General features: G+C 44.0%; 2 protein-coding genes and 1 long non-coding RNA gene across 3 annotated transcripts; 2 read left to right on the forward strand and 1 right to left on the reverse strand.

The window, feature by feature from the left end:
* Nucleotides 1-7,923: 7,923 nt before the first annotated feature.
* LOC135644459 (uncharacterized) lies at nt 7,924-8,573 on the forward strand. Its single transcript, XR_010498482.1, has 2 exons — nt 7,924-8,093; nt 8,175-8,573. It is a non-coding gene; the product is annotated as an uncharacterized LOC135644459 (long non-coding RNA).
* Nucleotides 8,574-9,599: 1,026 nt separating this feature from the next.
* On the forward strand, nt 9,600-11,358 carry LOC103996389 (geranylgeranyl diphosphate reductase, chloroplastic). The gene is made up of 2 exons (XM_009417313.3): nt 9,600-10,724; nt 10,795-11,358. The coding sequence occupies exons 1-2, from the start codon at nt 9,733-9,735 to the stop codon at nt 11,228-11,230; spliced, it is 1,428 nt and encodes a 475-aa protein (XP_009415588.2). The 5' UTR covers nt 9,600-9,732; the 3' UTR covers nt 11,231-11,358.
* A 375-nt stretch (nt 11,359-11,733) lies between these two features.
* Nucleotides 11,734-18,016, reverse strand: LOC135645317 (ATPase GET3B-like). Its single transcript, XM_065163586.1, has 12 exons — nt 17,815-18,016; nt 16,947-17,158; nt 16,702-16,764; nt 16,452-16,562; nt 15,521-15,595; nt 15,340-15,408; nt 15,190-15,255; nt 13,310-13,384; nt 13,116-13,214; nt 12,841-12,975; nt 12,077-12,261; nt 11,734-11,995 (listed from the first exon to the last, which is right to left on the reverse strand). Exons 1-11 carry the CDS (start codon nt 17,948-17,950, stop codon nt 12,124-12,126), a joined length of 1,179 nt encoding a protein of 392 aa, XP_065019658.1. The 5' UTR covers nt 17,951-18,016; the 3' UTR covers nt 11,734-11,995; nt 12,077-12,123.
* Between the last annotated feature and the right edge of the window lie 1,523 nt (nt 18,017-19,539).

Consider the following 19,539-nt stretch of genomic DNA (forward strand, 5'->3'; position numbering starts at 1 on the left):
ACTCGTATAGTCAACGCACAAACTCCAGCTCCCATTAGATTTCTTTACCAGCACTACATTAGACAGCCATCGCGGGTACTTGACTTCCTCGATGAAGCCAGCCGCTAAGAGTCGCTCTACCTCTTTGCGGACGGCGAGTTGCCTATCAGGGGCTTGGCGTCGTGGTTTCTGTTTTACTGGCCGGGCATTGGGTGATATATTCAGGTGATGCTGGGCGATCTTTGGGTCGACGCCGGTCATGTCGGATGGCTACCAAGCGAAGATATCAGCGTTCCCCTGCAAGAAACCAACGAGCTGCTCCCGTTCTTGCTCGGGGAGTTCCGACCCGACCTGGACCGTCCGATCCGAGCGATCCTTCATCAACGGTATGTCGCAAGTGGGTGCCGTCGGCTCCGGGTGTGGTGTCGGCCGCTTCTTTTCTCTCGGGTCCTCTAGAGGTTGGTCGGTCTGTTGAATCTCGGATTTTGATGATGAAGTCAATTGTCATTTGTTGTCTAATCTATGTGTTGAGATAAGTGTGCAGGATTAACTACGATGAAAGATAGACAAGCAGCAGGAGTTGCGCCGGAGTCAAGTTCATGATCACGTTGGGAGTTCGAGAGTTCGACGGAAGTTCGGACGGTCGTCGGAGGTTCTGCGAGAACAGATCTGAGAAGTCCAGAAGCTTGCCAAGCGAAGCTCGTCGGAACTTGCCAAGTGGATCGTCGCAAAGTCCAGGAGTTTGCCGGAAGTCCGCAGGAGCATCACCGAGGGTTCATCGGATGATCGACGGAAGTTCGCCGGAAACTCGTCGAAAGGAGCGATTGACGCACCGAAGCAAAGCTGCAGAAATTGTCTTAGATTTAATCGTAGTTAGCACGTTGATTAAGTTGGAAAATGGGAGGTGATCCCATTGGCTTAATCTTGGGGCAATTGGGCCCCTGAAAGACTGAAATTGGGCCGAATGGAATGAACCATTCGGACCCTGATTGCACCAGGAGGTGCAACCGCCCAGGCCAGGAGGTGGCACCGCCTGGGCTAGGCCTTCCAGCGAGACTGGGCGGTGCAACCTCCCCAGCCGGGAGGTGGCACCGCCTGAGCTCAGTCTTCGAGCTAGACTGGGCGGTGCAACCTCCCTGACAGAGAGGTGGCACCGCCTGAGCTCAGTCTTCGAGCAAGACTGGGCGGTGCAACCTCCCTGGCAGAGAGGTGGCACCGCCTGAGCTCGGTCTTCGAGCTCTACCAGGCGGTGCAACCTCTCCAGTCAAGAGGTGCAACCGCCTGATCCCAGAATTCCGGGATTTGATTGTTTTGAGCTCCAAATTTGAATTGGGTTGGGGCCTATAAATTCCCAACCCATTCAGCACTGAAAAGATACAGACCTACACCGAAATCTTGATCTTTTCTGTGATTCTAAGAGCTCAAAAGTGTTGTAAAGCCTTTAAGTCTCCTCCTTCTGTTCTTCAAGTTTTCAGTTGTAAAGTGAGGAGAGAAAGGTCTGTAAAGGTTGTCTCCTGAGCCTGTCAAAAGGAGAGAAACTGTAAAAGGGCAGTTTGGCCTTCGCCTATTGAAGGAAGGCCCCTAGTTGACGTCGGTGACCTCGTCGGTGGAGGAAGCCAAAAGTGGAGTAGGTCAAGACTGACCGAACCACTCTAAATCTCTGGTTTGCGTTTACTTTTGAGCACTTTATCCTTACTGCAAACCTCCTTCATTACTACTGCTCTCTGCGCTTTTACGAACAAGTTCTAAGTGCTGTTCTTTCCGAATCTGCATTCAGACGTAAATCGGTGTTTTCGTACATTACAGTTTACGCTTACGTTTTAATTCTGCAAAACTGTCTTCTACGCCTTCACGAACAAGTCTTTAAGTGCTGATCTGTCCGAATATGTTTTCAGACGTAAACCAGCGTTTTCGTACGATATTTACATCGCAGTTTACGTTTACGCCTTGATTCTGCAAAACTGTCTTCTGCGCTTTTACGAACGAGTTTCTAAAGTTCAGATCCCTTTGAAACTGCGTCTAGACGTAAAATTGCGTTTAGACGTAAAACTGCGTTTAGACGTAAATCTGCGTTTAGACGTAAAACTGCGTTTAGACGTAAATCTGAGTTTAGACATAAATCTGCGTTTAGACGTAAAACTGCGTTTAGACGTAAATCTGCGTTTAGACGTAAAACTGCGTTTAGACGTAAATCTGAGTTTAGACGTAAATCTGCGTTTAGACGCAAACTGCGCTTAGACGCAAAACTGCGCTTAGACGCAAACTGTGTTTAGACGCAAACTGCGCTTAGACGCAAACTGTGTTTAAACGCAAACTGCGCTTAGACGCAATCTGCGCTTAGACGCAAACTGCACTTAGATACAAACTGAGAATTAGCTTTTGCATCATAATAGTTTTTATTGAACGAACGCAGCTTTTGGTTTTAATCGCTGTAAGATTTCCGCTGCACTAATTCACCCCCCCCCTCTTAGTGCTCTCGATCCTAACATGGTCTTCACCCTTTTATGCAGCGAAACCGCCATCAGGTAGCATCGTCTGGACTCTTAGGGGCTTCCCCAAACTTCCCCTGTCCCGGCGTGGGTAGGAAACTTCACCGTCTGATGATAGGTAGAGACTACAGCTCTGATTTTGTTGAGGGTGGGGTGGCCAAGGATGGCGTTGTAAGCAGTAGCAAGATCCACTACCACGAAGGTGGACATCACCGTCTTTGTTCTGGGCGGCGCTCCCAAGGTCAGGGGCAAGGTAACAGTCCCCAATGGTGAGACCGAATCGCCGGTGAATCCCGTGAGCGCCGAGCAGATTGGCTTCAGGGATTCTTTGGTTAACCCCAACTTCTGGAAGGCATGCAGATAGAGCACGCCGGCTGAGCTCCCCGTGTCGATGATGATTCTCCTTACTTGGGCATTAGCGATTCGAGCCATTATCACAAGCGCATCGTCATGCTCCGGTCACTTGGCGTCCTTGGGAGGGAATGCGACCTTAGGGTCGGGGCCGCGTTGGGGAGCGTCAGTCCTGGCGGAACGGGAGTATGCCTTCCTCCCGGACATACTGGTTCCCCCAGCTACCGGTCCTCCAGTGATGACATCGATGTGGCGCTCCACGGGGCCCTCCGGGCAAGGTGAGGGCTCCTTGTTCTGTCGGATGTACCGACTGAGGTGACCCTTACGGACAAGCTCCTCGATCTGCCGTTTCAGTTCGCGGTAGTCTTCGGTGTTGTGCCCGCTTTGCTTGTGAAAGCGACAATACTTGGACTGGTTGGCGAGCTCTCGCAGGTTTTTCATCGGGACGGGAGCCCTGAGCAACCCTCTCTCCTTTATCTGGAGAAATATCTTAGTTCGGGATGCGCCCAGAGGGGGCAGAGGAGGCCTCAGAGTGGGTGGGTCAGATCGGTCCAGCCTGTGCCTAGTCGCGGCAGGCTGTTGCCCGCGAGCCGGCTCCGGTCTGACCCTCGTGTGCTCTTCCTGCTTTCCGGCCATCCAAGCCTCAACCGCGACAAACTAGTTCGCCCGCTGAAGCATCTCAGGTACCGCGGTGGGGGGTCTCTCAACAAGGGACCAGAAGAATCGGGAAGGTCGCAGTCTCGCCATGAACGCTTGCATCAACAGAGAGGGGTGAGCATTGGATAATCCCCGGATCTGCGTTGCAAAACGGTTCACAAAGTGGGAGAGGGACTCATCCTCCCTCTGGTGTAGTCTGAGAAGCAAGGCAACGGACGGTTTCGGCCGTGCGCTGGCCAGGAAGTTGAGCTCAAAGTCTCTGGCGAGCTGGTCGAATGAGGCGATCGTCCCGGTCCTCAGGCCGCTGTACCACGTGCGGGCTGGTCCTCTCAGAGTTATGGGGAACGCCCTGCACATCAGAGCGTCAGAGGTTTCATACAACGCCATTTGGGTGTGGAAGGCGGCTACATGGTCCGTTGGGTCGGTGGAGCCATTGTATGTGTCCAGAGAGGGGAGACGAAAGTTCTGTGGGACTGTCTGATCCCGTATTTCAAGGACGAATGGGGATCCTTGATGTACGTCCTCCCCGAGCTCTTCTCTTGACCTACGGACCTCCTTCTGCACCTCGTCAAGCCATTGACTGACGAGGAGCAACTGGGCTCGCAGGGAGTCCGTCGAGGCCGAAGGAAGGGCCTCGGGTTGCGCGTGGCCTCTCCGGTCCGCCGTCACTCGATCCCCGAGTGGGGACGACGGGACCAGAGGCGAAGCGGGAAGCTCCAGGGGCTACGCACGAGCCTGAACGGGCGGCTCCTGCTGTTGCACCGGTTCGGCAGCCAGCGGGTGTAGCGTTCGAGAGACGAGTGGAATGATGAACTGCACCATACCGGCCAGAGCTTGGACTTGATGGGTGAGGTCGAGAAAGGCCTCGGACAAGACGGGCGACGGTTCGGCGGAGGGGGCGTCGGGCAGCAACAAACCCAGGTCGTTGAAGATCCGTCAATAGCGCTCTGAAGTTGTGGCGGGGTGTTCGTTGCGGAGACCCGCCCACGGGGAATGTTCCCCCGGAGCCCCGACCGGGTGCGACCCCTCGACTGCGGGTTCGACCGAGTCGGTCTGGCGATCCCTCGACATTCAGGCCCTCCTTCTAGCGCCAGAATGATTGTGTAAACAACTTTAAGCCATGGCCTCGGGGCCGACGCGACTCGGTTCGGGTCCGAATGATGGGGGATCTCTCGGGGGGGTTCCTCGGGACTGCAGAGGTTGCCGGCTCGGGTCGGTTCGGTCGTGGAGGTGGGTCGCTGTTTCCTTCGGGAAGGGGCTCCTTGCCAATGCGTCCGGTGAGAGGCGCATCGTCTTTGTTCCTGCACACAGGTCGGGTCAGGATGCTCGACCCGACCCCTCCGATGATCAAGTTAGTCAGGGGTCGCAGGAGTTTTTCCCGTGTTTGCTATCGTTTTTCCCCCTTTTTTCCCTCCCCTTTCGTTTAGAATGCAAGGGTATTTATAGGGGAGTTTAGTGTCACTTGACGTGCCTGCTCGCAGGGAGCAGGATCGTACCTTCTGATGACGTCTGACATCGCTGTTGGCGTGGCGTGAGGAATCGAGCCTGAGCGATTGTTAATGGACCTCGGTTGGCGTTTCGGCCCGTGTCGGCCAGGCGTTGTCAGCCCGACAGAGACGTGGGGCGTCAGTTGATGTCACACAAGTCTTATCGTAATTATCACCCTCATTATGAGGTACCATATATATGAAGATTGAGATCGAAAGAGGTTTCCTGACCTGATCATTAGTAACTTGAGGTAGGTAAATGTGGACCCGAGTGTTCAAAATGTGATTTCCCTTTTATTGTATTCAAAATGAGCTTTTATATTTGATTGTAAAGGAATAAAATATTTCATGAAATATTATACAGAAAGGTAGCCTCTAACAATATCTCTTTGGCCTTTTATCCACATAAGCAACAATGGACGAATAGCTTACAACCGCCTTCTTTGGACTCTTGTCCATATGCTTAGATAGGTGGAGGGTGGCTTTTATCTTACCTTTCAGTCTGAACACCATATGGAGGTCATATGTCATACGAAGATTGATTGATGATATTCTCTCTATCATTTGTCTCCCCCTCAAGGTGTGCTTTAGGGGCTCTCACAAGAGGGAACCAAAGTGCAATATCTAGTTCATCCAATATGTTAAGCTTATGCCTCCTCAATTGGTTCTCTTACTCTGTGCATTAGGCGAATGCTGACGATAGATCATCCCTTGTCGACATGAATCTAACCCTCCTTCAGGCACAGAGGTCGGCAATGATGGTGGTCAGTTTCCTGACCTTCGTGATCGACATCAAAGAAAGCGGAGGGCTAGTTTTTGAACCTTTGTGGCTCTTGGTCATCACCATTTTGGTTACCTCCTTGAACCTCCAACCTTGTGGAATAAGTAATAGCATTCTTGAGCATCGCCTCTTTAGCCCTCCATGGGGTCTAACAATCCTTTTTAGGAGCTCCATTCAATCTTGTCGTTAAGGTCACGATTGCCGATGGTAGAGACAACCTTGATCACCTTTAAAGAGTCAGTAAGTTGTGACAATAATAAGAGCCATAGTGCCATGCACTGAAGAGCGATCGGTTTCCTAACCTCCATGCCTCAGCAACGAGGGGTGTCGGGTGCCTAACCTCCCTACCTTGGGCACAAGAGGCCTATTTCAGCTTGAGGTGCCTACGTCAACCTCCTTCTGCCTCAAGCTATGAAACCTCTCATTGCCAACCTACCTCTCTCATCATCAAGGAACTCACCTCGGGTGGAGGGGCCTATTTCTACCTGAGATGCCCACCTCGGACAAGGATTGTAGTGAGTGTTGTGGCAAACTGTGACGAGCGAGCGTTGCAAGCCCACATGTAGGCGAGAAGAGTCACAAGTGACATTGGTGAGGGTTTTTGCTGGCAAAAACGATTGTGGTGAGGATTGCAGGTGAGGAGCACAAGTGCTATTAATGATGATGCGATGGGCCACAAAACCTCCCATCATTAACCTACCTCTCATATTATCGAGGGAACCACATCGAGCGAAGGGGACTTAGGTACTCTCATCTTCCTCCTTGAAAGTTATCTCTGGGTCATCTTTCATTCTTAGATGCTTTTCAATGGTAGCTCATATATAAGATTACGACCCGAGGAGTTGTCTCCTCCCAAGGTGGGTCTATTAATTATGACTTCAATTTACCTCTTCACCGACCCCTAAGGTTGAGGTGAGGGTTCTTGATACTTTTGAATAAAATGCCCAAGGGGTCCTTGATGTATGAGCTCCTCAATCTACTCTTTCAAGTCATAAGAATCTTATGCATTGTGATCATAATCCAGGTGGAACCGATGGTATTTAGACTTGTCTCTTTTTGCCAATGGGGCCTTCATCAAGTAAGGGTCTTTTAAGAGCCCATTCTCTCTTATCTATAAGAAAATCTTCAGTTCTAGTCATATTTAAGAAGGTTAGATTGGGCTTTGGATGAGATAACTCAGGTCGTTTGTTTCTCCTTCGCCACAATGACCTCGAGATCGAGGCTGATTGTGGTTATTCTTACTTCGACCTCTTATGTGACTTCTCATGCTTGCCTGAGTCCACCACCTAGGTGGTAATGGGGCCTTCATCAAGTAAGACTTGTCTCTTTTTGCCAATGGGGCCTTCATCAAGTAAGGGTCTTTTAAGAGCCCATTCTCTCTTATCTATAAGAAAATCTTCAGTTCTAGTCATATTTAAGAAGGTTAGATTGGGCTTTGGATGAGATAACTCAGGTCGTTTGTTTCTCCTTCGCCACAATGACCTCGAGATCGAGGCTGATTGTGGTTATTCTTACTTCGACCTCTTATGTGACTTCTCATGCTTGCCTGAGTCCACCACCTAGGTGGTAATATACTGATTAACTCTTTGAAGTGCCTTGGATATAGTCACTGATAGTCTCTCTATCAATGACCAAAAAAAGCAAAGGACTTAAGTCCTATTATGAAGTTTTGTATTATAAGTATTGGATAAGTGATAAAGGTAATAATTATGATAAGACTCCCGTGACATCAGCTGACGCCCCGCGCCTCTGACGGGCTGACAACGCCTGGCCAGCATGGGCCAAAACACCGACCGAGGCTCATTAACGACCGCTCAGGCTCGCCTCTTCACGACACGCCAGCGGCAATGGCAGACGCCATCAGAGGTACGATTCTGCTCCCTGCGGACAGGCGTTCTAGGTAACACTAAGCTCTCATATAAATACCCCCGTGTTCTAAGCAAAAAAGGGACGGAAAAAAGATACTTGACTCTACATCACTAACTTGATCGTCGGAGGGGTCGGGCCGAGCTTCCGACCCGACCTGTGTGCAGGAACGAAGACAAGGCACCTCTCACCGGGCGCACAGGCGAAGAGCTCCCCGGAGAAGTTTGGTAGATTCCACGTCATTTAGACCCGAACCAAGCCACGTTGGCCCCGAGGCCACGTCATTTAGAGCTCCCCGCGTCGGCCTCGAGCCCTTGAAATGATCCAAAATGATGCAGAGCTCATGGGCTTGAAGTTAATCCAAGCACCACTGGTTGATGTAGAAATTAGAGGAGTTCCTGCCCTAAGATTCATGGGAGACATTGTCTGGAAGTGACATTGTCTTGAACCGAAAGCCACATGAAGATCGACATCTTGCAAGAGGTATCACTTACACTACCAATATCTACTATAAACTCTGCGATCGAGAAGTGAAATGCATCAGTGCTTCATTTGTTGTCACAGGCAAAGACCCGAAACTCTGATAGCATAATATCTGCTGCATGGCAAGTAGTCGATAGGCTTCGTATCTGATCGGGGTTTCAAAGCAGGTTATTTATGGAGCAGTTGAAAGGAAAATGTTGCATGCTGACTTTATCCAACCCCTCTTTTTTCCCCCCAAAAAACATGTTTATGCTGAAATGTAGTACTGCTTGCCTGTGTGGCTGTGCTTGTTTAGCTGATTATTTGCAAAGTGAAGGGGAAGATGGGAGGGAATTTTGATCTACATGGTTATCTGTTCTAGCTTTCTTATCTACACAACTCATGCATTTCATTCATGAGACAAATATATGAGAACGACTGTCTTCAAGGTGTATTATTTCCACTTCTGATGCTTGCAATGGTAAAGATGAGTTGCCTGTACTGATTTGGAAGTTGTATTAAAAAGGATGAGAATTGTGAGATTTACAGTTGGAAAAATCACATCTAGGATGAGAACAAATTATAATGCCCGTCACATGACTATGGCTAAACATTGATGCCAAAACAGTTAAAGCTCAATTATTCTACTCTTGATCATTTTCTGCTGTCTACCACAATTTACAGGCAGTGCACAAAAGAAATGTACCCATATGCAAAGAAGTATTTGCATCGATTAATTGCCACTGAATGAGAATTACAACAGATGCCTGCTTGCAACAACATCATCTCTAGTTCACTAGCATGCAGTTATAAGAACCTCTCCTGTGGCTTCTTCCACGTACCATCACTCACGTGAGTGATTAATTAACTATTTTTTATATGTTCTCATTCCTAAAATAAGTAAAAAGATTATGTGTCAAGTCACACGTAGCTTGTCGAGCACCTATGACTAGCATATATTACTCATGTCAATCTCCTGTCATATTGGTATGTATCACTCAAATCAAGTAGTACGTTACGGTACGATAAACCTTAGTTTTTGATATGTTCACAAAAATATTATAACTAATTCGAAAATAGTATATTTGATTCAAAATTTAACACAAACTAACTTATGGTTTTAAATAAGAATTTTTTTATTATTTTAGGAATGAGAACATATAAAAAATAGTTAATTATAATTTTTTTAATAAGATCATAATATTTTTATAAGTTTAAAAATACTGTAACATATTCAAAAATATTGTAGAGAGAGTTCCTTAATCCATTTTGTCGATTGATTCATCATTGAAAGTTTAGTAATGAAAAAAAAGATGTACTAAAATCTCAGTGATAGGGATCGGACATCTTAACAGTGATTGCGTGTCTTACTGTCCATTGGCTGATTAATGCTATCCTCACGTCCATGTAGATACTACGTGGCTGCACCTCATCCACCTAAATTAGAGAAGCATTTGTGTTGCTTACTACGAAGAAATATAAGAAAGAAATAGAAAAAATCCCATAACCTCATCCACATCGAATCTGGTCCGTCCAAATCTTTCATCCGATTGTCGAAAGCAGCGCAATCTCCACCACGCTATCCAAACCCCCGCATCGGCAAGCACAAATATCGAACCGAATCTAGTCGAAATCCAAGACGGCAACCACACTGAGCTAAATGGCTTCCCTCTCCACCACCACAAGCACCGCCGCCGGCGAATCCCTCCGCTCCTTCGCCGGCCTTCGCCGCGAGACCCGCATCCTGAGGGGAGTCGCGGCGGCAGACGCGCCTGGCTCCCAGCTCCGCAGACGGCAGCTCGGCGTGGTCCGCGCGAGCCGCACAAGCCCCCGTTTGAATGGGCGCAAGCTGCGGGTGGCGGTGGTGGGCGGCGGCCCCGCGGGAGGGTCCGCGGCGGAGGCGCTGGCGAAGGGAGGGGTGGAGACGATGCTGATCGAGCGGAAGCTGGACAACTGCAAGCCGTGTGGGGGGGCGATCCCGCTGTGCATGGTGGAGGAGTTCGGCCTCCCCCTCGACCTCATCGACCGGCGGGTGACCAAGATGAAGATGATCTCCCCCTCCAACGTCGCCGTCGACATCGGCCGCACCCTCGGCCCCGACGAGTACATCGGCATGGTCCGCCGGGAGGTGCTCGATGCCTACCTCAGGGAGCGCGCGGCCGAGGCGGGGGCGTCCGTGATCAACGGGCTGTTCCTCCGGCTGGAGCAGCTGGAGGGCCCCGGTGGCCCCTACAGGATCCACTACAACGAGTTCTCCCCGGCGGGAGGGGGGGCGGGGGAGCGACGGACGGCGGAGGTGGACGCGGTAGTGGGGGCGGACGGGGCCAACTCGAGGGTGGCCAAGTCGATCGGGGCGGGGGAGTACGAGTACGCCATCGCGTTCCAGGAGCGGGTGCGCATCCCAGAGACGAAGATGGAGTACTACAAGGAGCGAGCAGAGATGTACGTGGGGGACGACGTCTCGCCCGACTTCTACGGGTGGGTGTTCCCCAAGTGCGACCACGTCGCCGTCGGCACCGGCACCGTCACCCACAAGGCTGACATCAAGAAGTTCCAGGCCGCCACGCGCCTCCGCGCCAAGGACAAGATCGAGGGCGGCACCATCATCCGCGTCGAGGCTCATCCCATTCCCGAGCACCCTCGCCCTCGAAGGTAATATCTTCCTCGCTCTACTTCTTCTTCTTCGCTCTGTTGATAGCTAACCAGTACTCGGATGAAACAGGGTATTGGGAAGAGTGGCACTTGTAGGTGACGCAGCTGGTTACGTAACCAAGTGCTCCGGCGAGGGGATCTACTTCGCGGCGAAGAGCGGGCGGATGTGCGCGGAAGCGATCGTCGAGGGTTCTGAGAACGGCAGCCGCATGATCGACGAGGGCGACCTGAGGAAGTACCTGGAGAAGTTCGACAAGATGTACTGGCCGACGTACAAGGTGCTCGACGTGCTGCAGAAGCTGTTCTACCGCTCCAACGCGGCCAGGGAGGCGTTCGTGGAGATGTGCGCCGACGAGTACGTGCAGAAGATGACCTTCGACAGCTACCTGTACAAGAAGGTCGTGCCGGGGAACCCCCTCGACGACCTCAAGCTCGCCGTGAACACCATCGGCAGCCTCGTGAGAGCCACCGCCTTGAGGAGGGAGATGGAAAAGCTCACCTTGTAAACTGGAAGAGACCACAGGAGAGGTTCTTATGACTGCATGCTATTGAACTAGAGATGATGTTGTTGCAAGCAGGCATTTGCTGTAATTCTCATTCAGTGGCAATTAATTGATGCAAATACTTCTTTGCATATGGGTACATTTCTTTTGTGCACTGCCTGTAAATTGTGGCAGACAGCAGAAAATGATCAAGAGTAGAATAATTGAGCTTTAACTGTTATCTGCACAAAGATTTCTAGTTCTTGTTTTGGCATCAATGTTTAGCCATAGACATGTGACGGGCATTATAGTTTGTTCTCATCCTAGATGTGATTTTTCCAACTGTAAATCTCACAATTCTCATCCTTTTTAATACAACTTCCAAATCAGTACAGGCAACTCATCTTTACCATTGCAAGCATCAGAAGTGGAAATAATACACCTTGAAGACAGTCGTTCTCATATATTTGTCTCATGAATGAAATGCATGAGTTGTGTAGATAAGAAAGCTAGAACAGATAACCATGTAGATCAAAATTCCCTCCCATCTTCCCCTTCACTTTGCAAATAATCAGCTAAACAAGCACAGCCACACAGGCAAGCAGTACTACATTTCAGCATAAACATGTTTTTTGGGGGGAAAAAAGAGGGGTTGGATAAAGTCAGCATGCAACATTTTCCTTTCAACTGCTCCATAAATAACCTGCTTTGAAACCCCGATCAGATACGAAGCCTATCGACTACTTGCCATGCAGCAGATATTATGCTATCAGAGTTTCGGGTCTTTGCCTGTGACAACAAATGAAGCACTGATGCATTTCACTTCTCGATCGCAGAGTTTATAGTAGATATTCGTAGTGTAAGTGATACCTCTTGCAAGATGTCGATCTTCATGTGGCTTTCGGTTCAAGACGATGTCACTTCCAGACAATGTCTCCCATGAATCTTAGGGCAGGAACTCCTCTAATTTCTACATCAACCAGTGGTGCTTGGATTAACTTCAAGCCCATGAGCTCTGCATCATTTTGGATCATTTCAAGGGCTCGCATTTGATCCTACAAGAAAAATTCAAACACAAAATAGTTAATATTGTTTACTAAAAATAGCACCCAATTGGCAAGTAAAAAGATGGATGACATGATAATAGTGGCTCGATACCAAGTTTTTTATTAGCTTAAACAGTGTAGTTTCTGGCAAAAGTCTAAAAGCAGATGTAAAGAAACATACAAACAAAAGAACATGACGACTCTAGAAAACAGAAAACTACTCTGTTTTCTAGAGTAATGGTTTATCCATTACTGCAAGTAATGGCTTATCCCTCGATATATGATAACTGCAAGTAATGGCTTATCCATTAGTTGCAGTAAGGGATAAGCCATTCCTTTTTTAATCTACTCTAGAAATGGATAAGCCATTACTCTAGAAAACAGAGTAGTTTTCTAGAGTCATCGTGCTATTTTGTTTTGTATGTTTCTATACATCTGCTTTTAGACTTTTGTCAGAAACTACTCTGTTTAAGCTAATAAAAAGTAATGGCTTATCCCTCGATATATGATAACTGCAAGTAATGGCTTATCCCTAGATCTATGATATGGAGGGATAAGAAAATATTACTATTTGAAACTGTGGTATACCTTCCTTTTCATTGCACAAAACTTGCAGTCACTTGCAGATGGTGGTAGAACCTGATTAACGATGAGCCTCTTTACAGGCACATTTTCTTTCTTCAAGGAAGAATGCAGTCTTGACGACTCACTAACAGCCATTACCTTTCATAACACATATTCAAATTATTCAGAATTTGCAGATTCCTCAAAAAGATATACCGAGTCACATGACACAAGCAAGGCTGGCTAGAGATGCAGGACAAGCACAGCATTTCTTACTTCATTTTAACATAAAACCTTACAGTTGGAATTGTAACAATAACGAATTCAGTTGATTCTGCATCACGGAAAAGCTCCCTCACTTTGACCATCCTCTCCCTTAGTTGCTCTAGTTTATCAGACTACATAGCCAAAAAAAAAGAGGTCATATTAGAAGCAGTTAATAGTTTTTTATTTTTCTTTTTTGTTTGAGGGGGAAGGGGAGCCACAAACTTACAGCATCTTGTTTTGGTTCTTCTTGTCCAAAAACAGATTTAATGGCCGATGTTGCTGAAGCTAACTTCTGTTTCAGCTGGAAAAGCGAAAACCACAAATACAACATCACACAGATAGAACTATAAATTTCATGAAATATTAACTTTATTATTAATTGAACTTTAGTTTTGAAACAATTGGTATATAACATTTTACTACTGAGATAATATCTTCATAAGTGCAACTATAGAACTCCAACATGCCATCATCTGTTTCTGGTTTTCTTTTTTTCTTCTTTTCCTTGTGTACATTACATTCACATATATAACCATTAGACCCAAACCAGATATACTATCTTCATCATCTAATAGAGAAAGTGAACAACCAACGGAGAAATTAGATGACAAGCACAGCCATGGTCATGAGTCTAATACAGGAAACAAACTAACAACCATCTACTTATTCCCTCTAGACTACCACAACATATCAAGTACAATTATGAGAATTCAGGAAGAACTAACCAACATAACTTGGTAGGTTCATCCAATAGCAACAAAGGATACCAAGCACTAATGGCTTTGTTTATCAAGAAATGCAGGAAACGGAAACTAGTTTCTTTATGTCAGTTGCCACACTAAATTTCAAGTAATTGATAAATTACCAAACTTATCAAAGTGAATAATTAGTTTCTAAATAAGATATATGGACAAAACGATCCACTGCATATGATAGTTATATATACCAAGTAATAGTTGCAATAGTGGCATGAGCACGGATGGTCTTGTACTATGATGCCAGCCAATGCAGGGCCAGGAAATCGATATGTTTGACCCAAACTTTACTGATATGGGCTAGCTTATACCAGTCTCTCTAAATTCTCAGTTTGACTACAATCATATCTTAAAAAGAATCCAAATAAACCCTTAAATATCCTAGCTGCAAGTTCTCCAGTTTTAAGAGTCAGGTGACTAAGCAATAATGAAATTAAGAAATGCTAAAACAAGTTAGTCCATTGGCTCTCAGGAAAATAAAGAAAATAAGAACTTCAAATGACAATAAGCATTTGTCTGTTAGTTTTAAGGAGCCCAAATAGAAAGCAAAGATCACTTCTGTTCCCCTTTATATCAAGTAATAGATCAAAATTTTAGAACAGCTAACAATATCAAAAATAGCGAAGTGGTTATCTTAAGTTTCTCTCACAAAAAAAAGGGACAGCTAGACATCTTAAACTATCTACACTAGAAGTGTTCAGCTTCTTCAAGTGGTGTAAGTGAAATTTTGTCTCTTTACTATCACAACAACTTTTGGTTGACAATTGGCAGATAGCAGATTGTCATACTCCCTTTATTCTTTTCTCTTTCTTCTTGTATTTTTGTTCACAAACATTATTCTTTATTGCTGAAATCATAATTTACTTGTTGGTTTTAACTATTTTTGGCCAGATAAGTCCAAAACACATTGACCTCAGAACCAAAAATCTCTTTATGTCACTCAAACATCAAGGTTATAAAAACATAATTGGAGTTACTATTACTTTTGATGTCCCTTCTCCAATTTAGACAAAAACAATCATGACCAGCAAATAGGTTTTTATAGTCATCAAACAAACATGTGGGTGATTATCTGTCCAACTGGGCCAAAACCACAGAGAAGCCAAAATTAGTATACTATCTGTTTGAACATAGGGTATAACAAAAATAAAATACAGCAGAAAAGGTAGAATTAGCAGATAGGAGAGAAAATACAGTAGGTAAATGTTGTTCATGTCCACTGTCCTACAATGATTCATCAACATAAATAATAATTTGCTCGAAGATATTACAAGAATGTGCAACTAAAATTTTCATGATAGTCAAAAATAGATAATAGCTATAAAAAAAGCATCATATTAAGAAGTCAAACCTTCAAGATCTTGCCAATTGAAGCATCCAGGAAGTCTGGCAATGATAATAGTCTAAGAGTATGACCCTATTAGAAAATTAGATATCAAGTTTCTATACAATACACAAGGAACATAATAAAGCATTTTGCACTTTAATTGAGATTGCTTACTGTTGGAGCAGTATCAAAGACAATACGGCTGAACATATTGTACTCCTGTGCTTCAACAAATTGCATGACCTTAAACAAGGGTAAATAGATTTAGGAGCCCAAAGGTGTTCCAAAATTAGTAGCTAAGAACTTGTACAGAGTTATTCGCAAGCATACAATGTGGCATGATCAAATTATATACCTTTGAAATTGCAATAGCTTCATCTAGTCCAGGAGGAGGTGTGTCCAGCAATTCTCCTAGTTTTAGCTCTCCTAGCTTCATTGTAATTGGGCAAATAATAAGAAAATTCTAAGAGTCTACTTATTCATGAGGGAGTAAAATGATGAATACAGGAATACCTTCTTTAACCAACTGCAAACAAAATTAACAAAAGTTCAACCAGCTTCATGACAAGTCACAGGAGACCATTTTTTACTAGTCATAGTATGAATCTAAGCAAAAGAACTACTTAGATTGTCACTCAATGAAAAATATGATATCGGCTTCTGTATATCAATACCGTATAGCTCTAGCTTCCCTTAGACAGTTTCCAAGTGGAAGGGTCCTCAAAGATTTGGTTAACGTCCTTTGCAGTAAAAAAATGATATGGTCAATCTCAATGCATATTCATATGAGCAGAATTTACTTACAACATTATGGTTAAAGGTCCCATCATAAGTTATTCATGCGACTAAACTTGCCTTGGTCACACATTTGTGCCAATTTCTAACTGGTTCATGTCCAGGTCACTAATGGTCATAAAAATGTTTTCTAAGCTTTTATATGGAGGATTATCAAAATTTGTTTTTCCTCCATATAGAGAACAAAAAGGTGATATGCTTGCTAATTGATATAGTTTGCTAAAATTATTCAATGTATGCTACATAATCATATGAAGTCAACTTTTGGTTTGACATGATCCATAGTCGAAAATGCAAATGACATTAAATTCTATAACGTAACATGTGAGAGCATCAATAACAAGAGTAATTTGTTTGGGAAAATTGGACATATTAATGATGCTTTAGATGTATACCAAAAGAAAACAAGTTGCTATAAGTAACATACTTATATACATAAAGGCATTCTGATGTAGATAAACAAAATGGGAGTATTAAGGTAGTGGTCATACCTGTTCAACAAGCATTCCAAGACCCATACTGTCCATGAAATCTTTGACCCCTGTACCTCCACTCTTTTGACTTGCACTACGAAATTCCTCCCTTGCTTTCTCAGGATTTATCTGTAAAAAGAAATACTACTCTTTAAATCTATAACAAGTATGACGATAAAATGGCATAGAATTATGTCTAGGAACCAAGGAATTTTTTTGTTAAAATAACCCAAAAATGGAAAAGCAATTCACACAATTATGGGCTTACTTCCAGTGCAAACAATGGGGCATCCAGCCCATCCACAGGTACCAGTGTTCCTCCGCTCAAATCCTAGAGGTTGTTGGATACAAATACAATCAGATATTGTCGCACTAAATAAGTAAATACACTGATGATCTTAAACAGCATATATGCATTCCTTTTCCAAAAGGTTTAACTTTAAGGACAAGTTAGAATAAGTCTCACATGATGCACAACATTGGACTAATGATAGGGCACTAATGACTGTATACCTGTGCAAACGAGTCACTTAAGGAGTGAGCAGGATCTGTCGAGACAACTATGGTGGGATGACCATGATTTGCAAACTTAACAGCAAGTGATGCTGCACAGCTCGTCTTCCCAACACCACCTTTACCTCCAAGCATGTAGTACTTCCTCTTAGTGCCAGAAGCCATCTCCTCGAACTCTGCTACATCTCCAGCGGTACTAGTTATGGCTCTGACTGTAGAAAGCATAGAATTATATGAATGAGTTCTTCAAAATCTGATCTTTAGCTAAGTATTTATTCCATCGACCAGATTATACTGACTGAAACAATTCAATTTTCTTCAAGAAGCTATAGTGAGACTACTCGACTGAAAAAGATAGCGACAACACAAAAGATCAGCGAGAAAAAGGACTAGGATGAAAAAAAGATGTGATCTTTAGCTCAATGGTCGGCACAACCTAGACCCAGGCACCGTCTGTCTGTTAGCCGTAAACACAGATGCAGATATCTACAGTCAGGGAGACAACAAAGACCAAAAATTTCGACCTAGGAGACATAAAATCTCTTTCTTGCTCACGAAGAAACGCCATTTTCGATCGGACGCGGCAGAAAAAGAGAACAAAGGCAATAAGGATGTGATCTTTAGCTCAATGGTCGGCACAACCTAGACCCAGGCACCGTCTGTCTGTTAGCCGTAAACACAGATGCAGATATCTACAGTCAGGGAGACAACAAAGACCAAAAATTTCGACCTAGGAGACATAAAATCTCTTTCTTGCTCACGAAGAAACGCCATTTTCGATCGGACGCGGCAGAAAAAGAGAACAAAGGCAATAAGGAAGATAGGAAACAGGAATTTCCGGCCTGAAGCGTGAGAAGCGAGACAAAACCTCGTAGGGAGCGACGAACGAAGAGGAAAGGTTGCACGCGGGAGACGGCGAACGAAGCGGCGGGAGACGGCGGCACGAGGCGAGATGCCGCGAAGGAAAGGCTGCGAACCAGGTGGGGAGCCGGCGAGACTAACATGGTAACCCCCGGAAGAAGGAGAGGCGATGAAGCAGCCGCAGCAGCACTCGCCAAGCTTTGGCCTCGCCGCTTGCTATATCTCGAGGTCAGTAGATCCAAACCGGACCCAAACCCATATGGATCACATCAGCCGAGCCCTATCGACCGTCAATCGGCCCATTAAACTGACTAATTAATTGGTCTTTTTTTTCTTTAAATGAATTTAATAAGTATTTTGAGAACAGTTCTTCTGAAAGAAAAAAATAATTATTCTAAAAATAAATATATAAAATAGGATACTGTTAAATTAGATATGAAGAAGAGATACAGCTATCAATCAAAACACTTTACAAATACAAAAATTCTATATGTTTCGTAACCCAAGGAGGTTTATATAGTTTTCATAAATATATTATATTAATTAAATTTAAAATAAATCATTCTTTTCTAAGAAATTTTTTTGAAAATCAATAGTCAATTTGGTTTGTCTTTTGTGTTTCTCCTCGTAGTAATGAACTTCTTGATACAATGAACCTTTTTATTATACTTTAACAAGTTCAATTTCAATATTCTTCCCCCTTAAACTTATTTCATTTGATATACTAATTTTTTTTCAAAGTTGTTGAAATATTTTAAATTTGAAAGGTTTTATAAGTATATCGGTCACTTATTAATTTGTCTTGACATCAAGTAGCTCTATTTATTTATTTTTTATATGATTTCTTATATAATAAAATCTTGTATCGATATGCTTCCATCTTTTATGGTAGGTTGGATTTTTTTGGCTAAGGCAATAGTTACTTTGTTATTAACATAAATCTTAGATGACTTCTCCTATGGGCATACGAAGTTCTTGGAGTAATTTGTTTAGCTATATTGCATGAAAAACATAAGAAAATACTGTTATATATTATGCTTCACAATTGATAGAGCAACGATATATTATTTTTTTAAGACCATATGAATATAACTTCACCAAAATAAAATATAAATCTGGTTGTACTCTTCCGATTATAGTAGTTTCCAGCCCAATCACTATCATTATATCCAATAAGCTCTAATCTTTTAGATGATGAATACAATATTTCATACTCAATTATGCCTTTAATATATCATAAAATTCTTGGGAGCTTACATATATCTACTTATTAAACCAACTCCAAATATGAAGTCAAGTGCATATTAAATACCTTAAACATCCAACTAGACTTTTATAATAAGTTGGATTAATATATTTACCTTCACCTTTTTTTATCAACTTGGTGTCGTATTGTATTGTATGTAGGGTAACAATCTTCTATGGAAAACTTCTTTATAATCTCCTTTGCATAATTTTCTTATGAAATAAAAATTCTTTTATTATCTTGTATAACTTCAATATTGTGGAAATAAGTCATTAGACCCAAGTCGATCATCTTAAACTCTTTCTTCGTAAAGTGTTTAAAATCTTTAATCATGGAGACATTATTATCTATAAAAAATTAAATCATCTATATACAAGTATACAAATAAAACATCTCTATCGAAGTTAAATTTCATATTGAGAGCATGCTCATGTGGACATTTAGAAAAATTATTTTAAATAAAATGAGCATCTATTCGAAAATTTT

Source organism: Musa acuminata, chromosome BXJ3-8 (genome assembly GCF_036884655.1).
Source record: "Musa acuminata AAA Group cultivar baxijiao chromosome BXJ3-8, Cavendish_Baxijiao_AAA, whole genome shotgun sequence".
NCBI lineage: Eukaryota > Viridiplantae > Streptophyta > Magnoliopsida > Zingiberales > Musaceae > Musa > Musa acuminata.

Bases quoted from the DNA above. Each gene is read 5' to 3' on its own strand.
- LOC103996389 (XM_009417313.3), top strand. From the start codon at position 9,733: ATGGCTTCCCTCTCCACCACCACAAGCACCGCCGCCGGCGAATCCCTC. The intron at 10,725-10,794 runs GTAATATCTTCC...CGGATGAAACAG, and splicing joins GAGCACCCTCGCCCTCGAAG to GGTATTGGGAAGAGTGGCAC.
- LOC135645317 (XM_065163586.1), bottom strand. From the start codon at position 17,950: ATGTTAGTCTCGCCGGCTCCCCACCTGGTTCGCAGCCTTTCCTTCGCG. The intron at 13,215-13,309 runs GTAAGTTTGTGG...TTGGCTATGTAG, and splicing joins AAGAACCAAAACAAGATGCT to TCTGATAAACTAGAGCAACT. The intron at 12,262-12,840 runs GTATACCACAGT...TTTTTCTTGTAG, and splicing joins TTTGTGCAATGAAAAGGAAG to GATCAAATGCGAGCCCTTGA.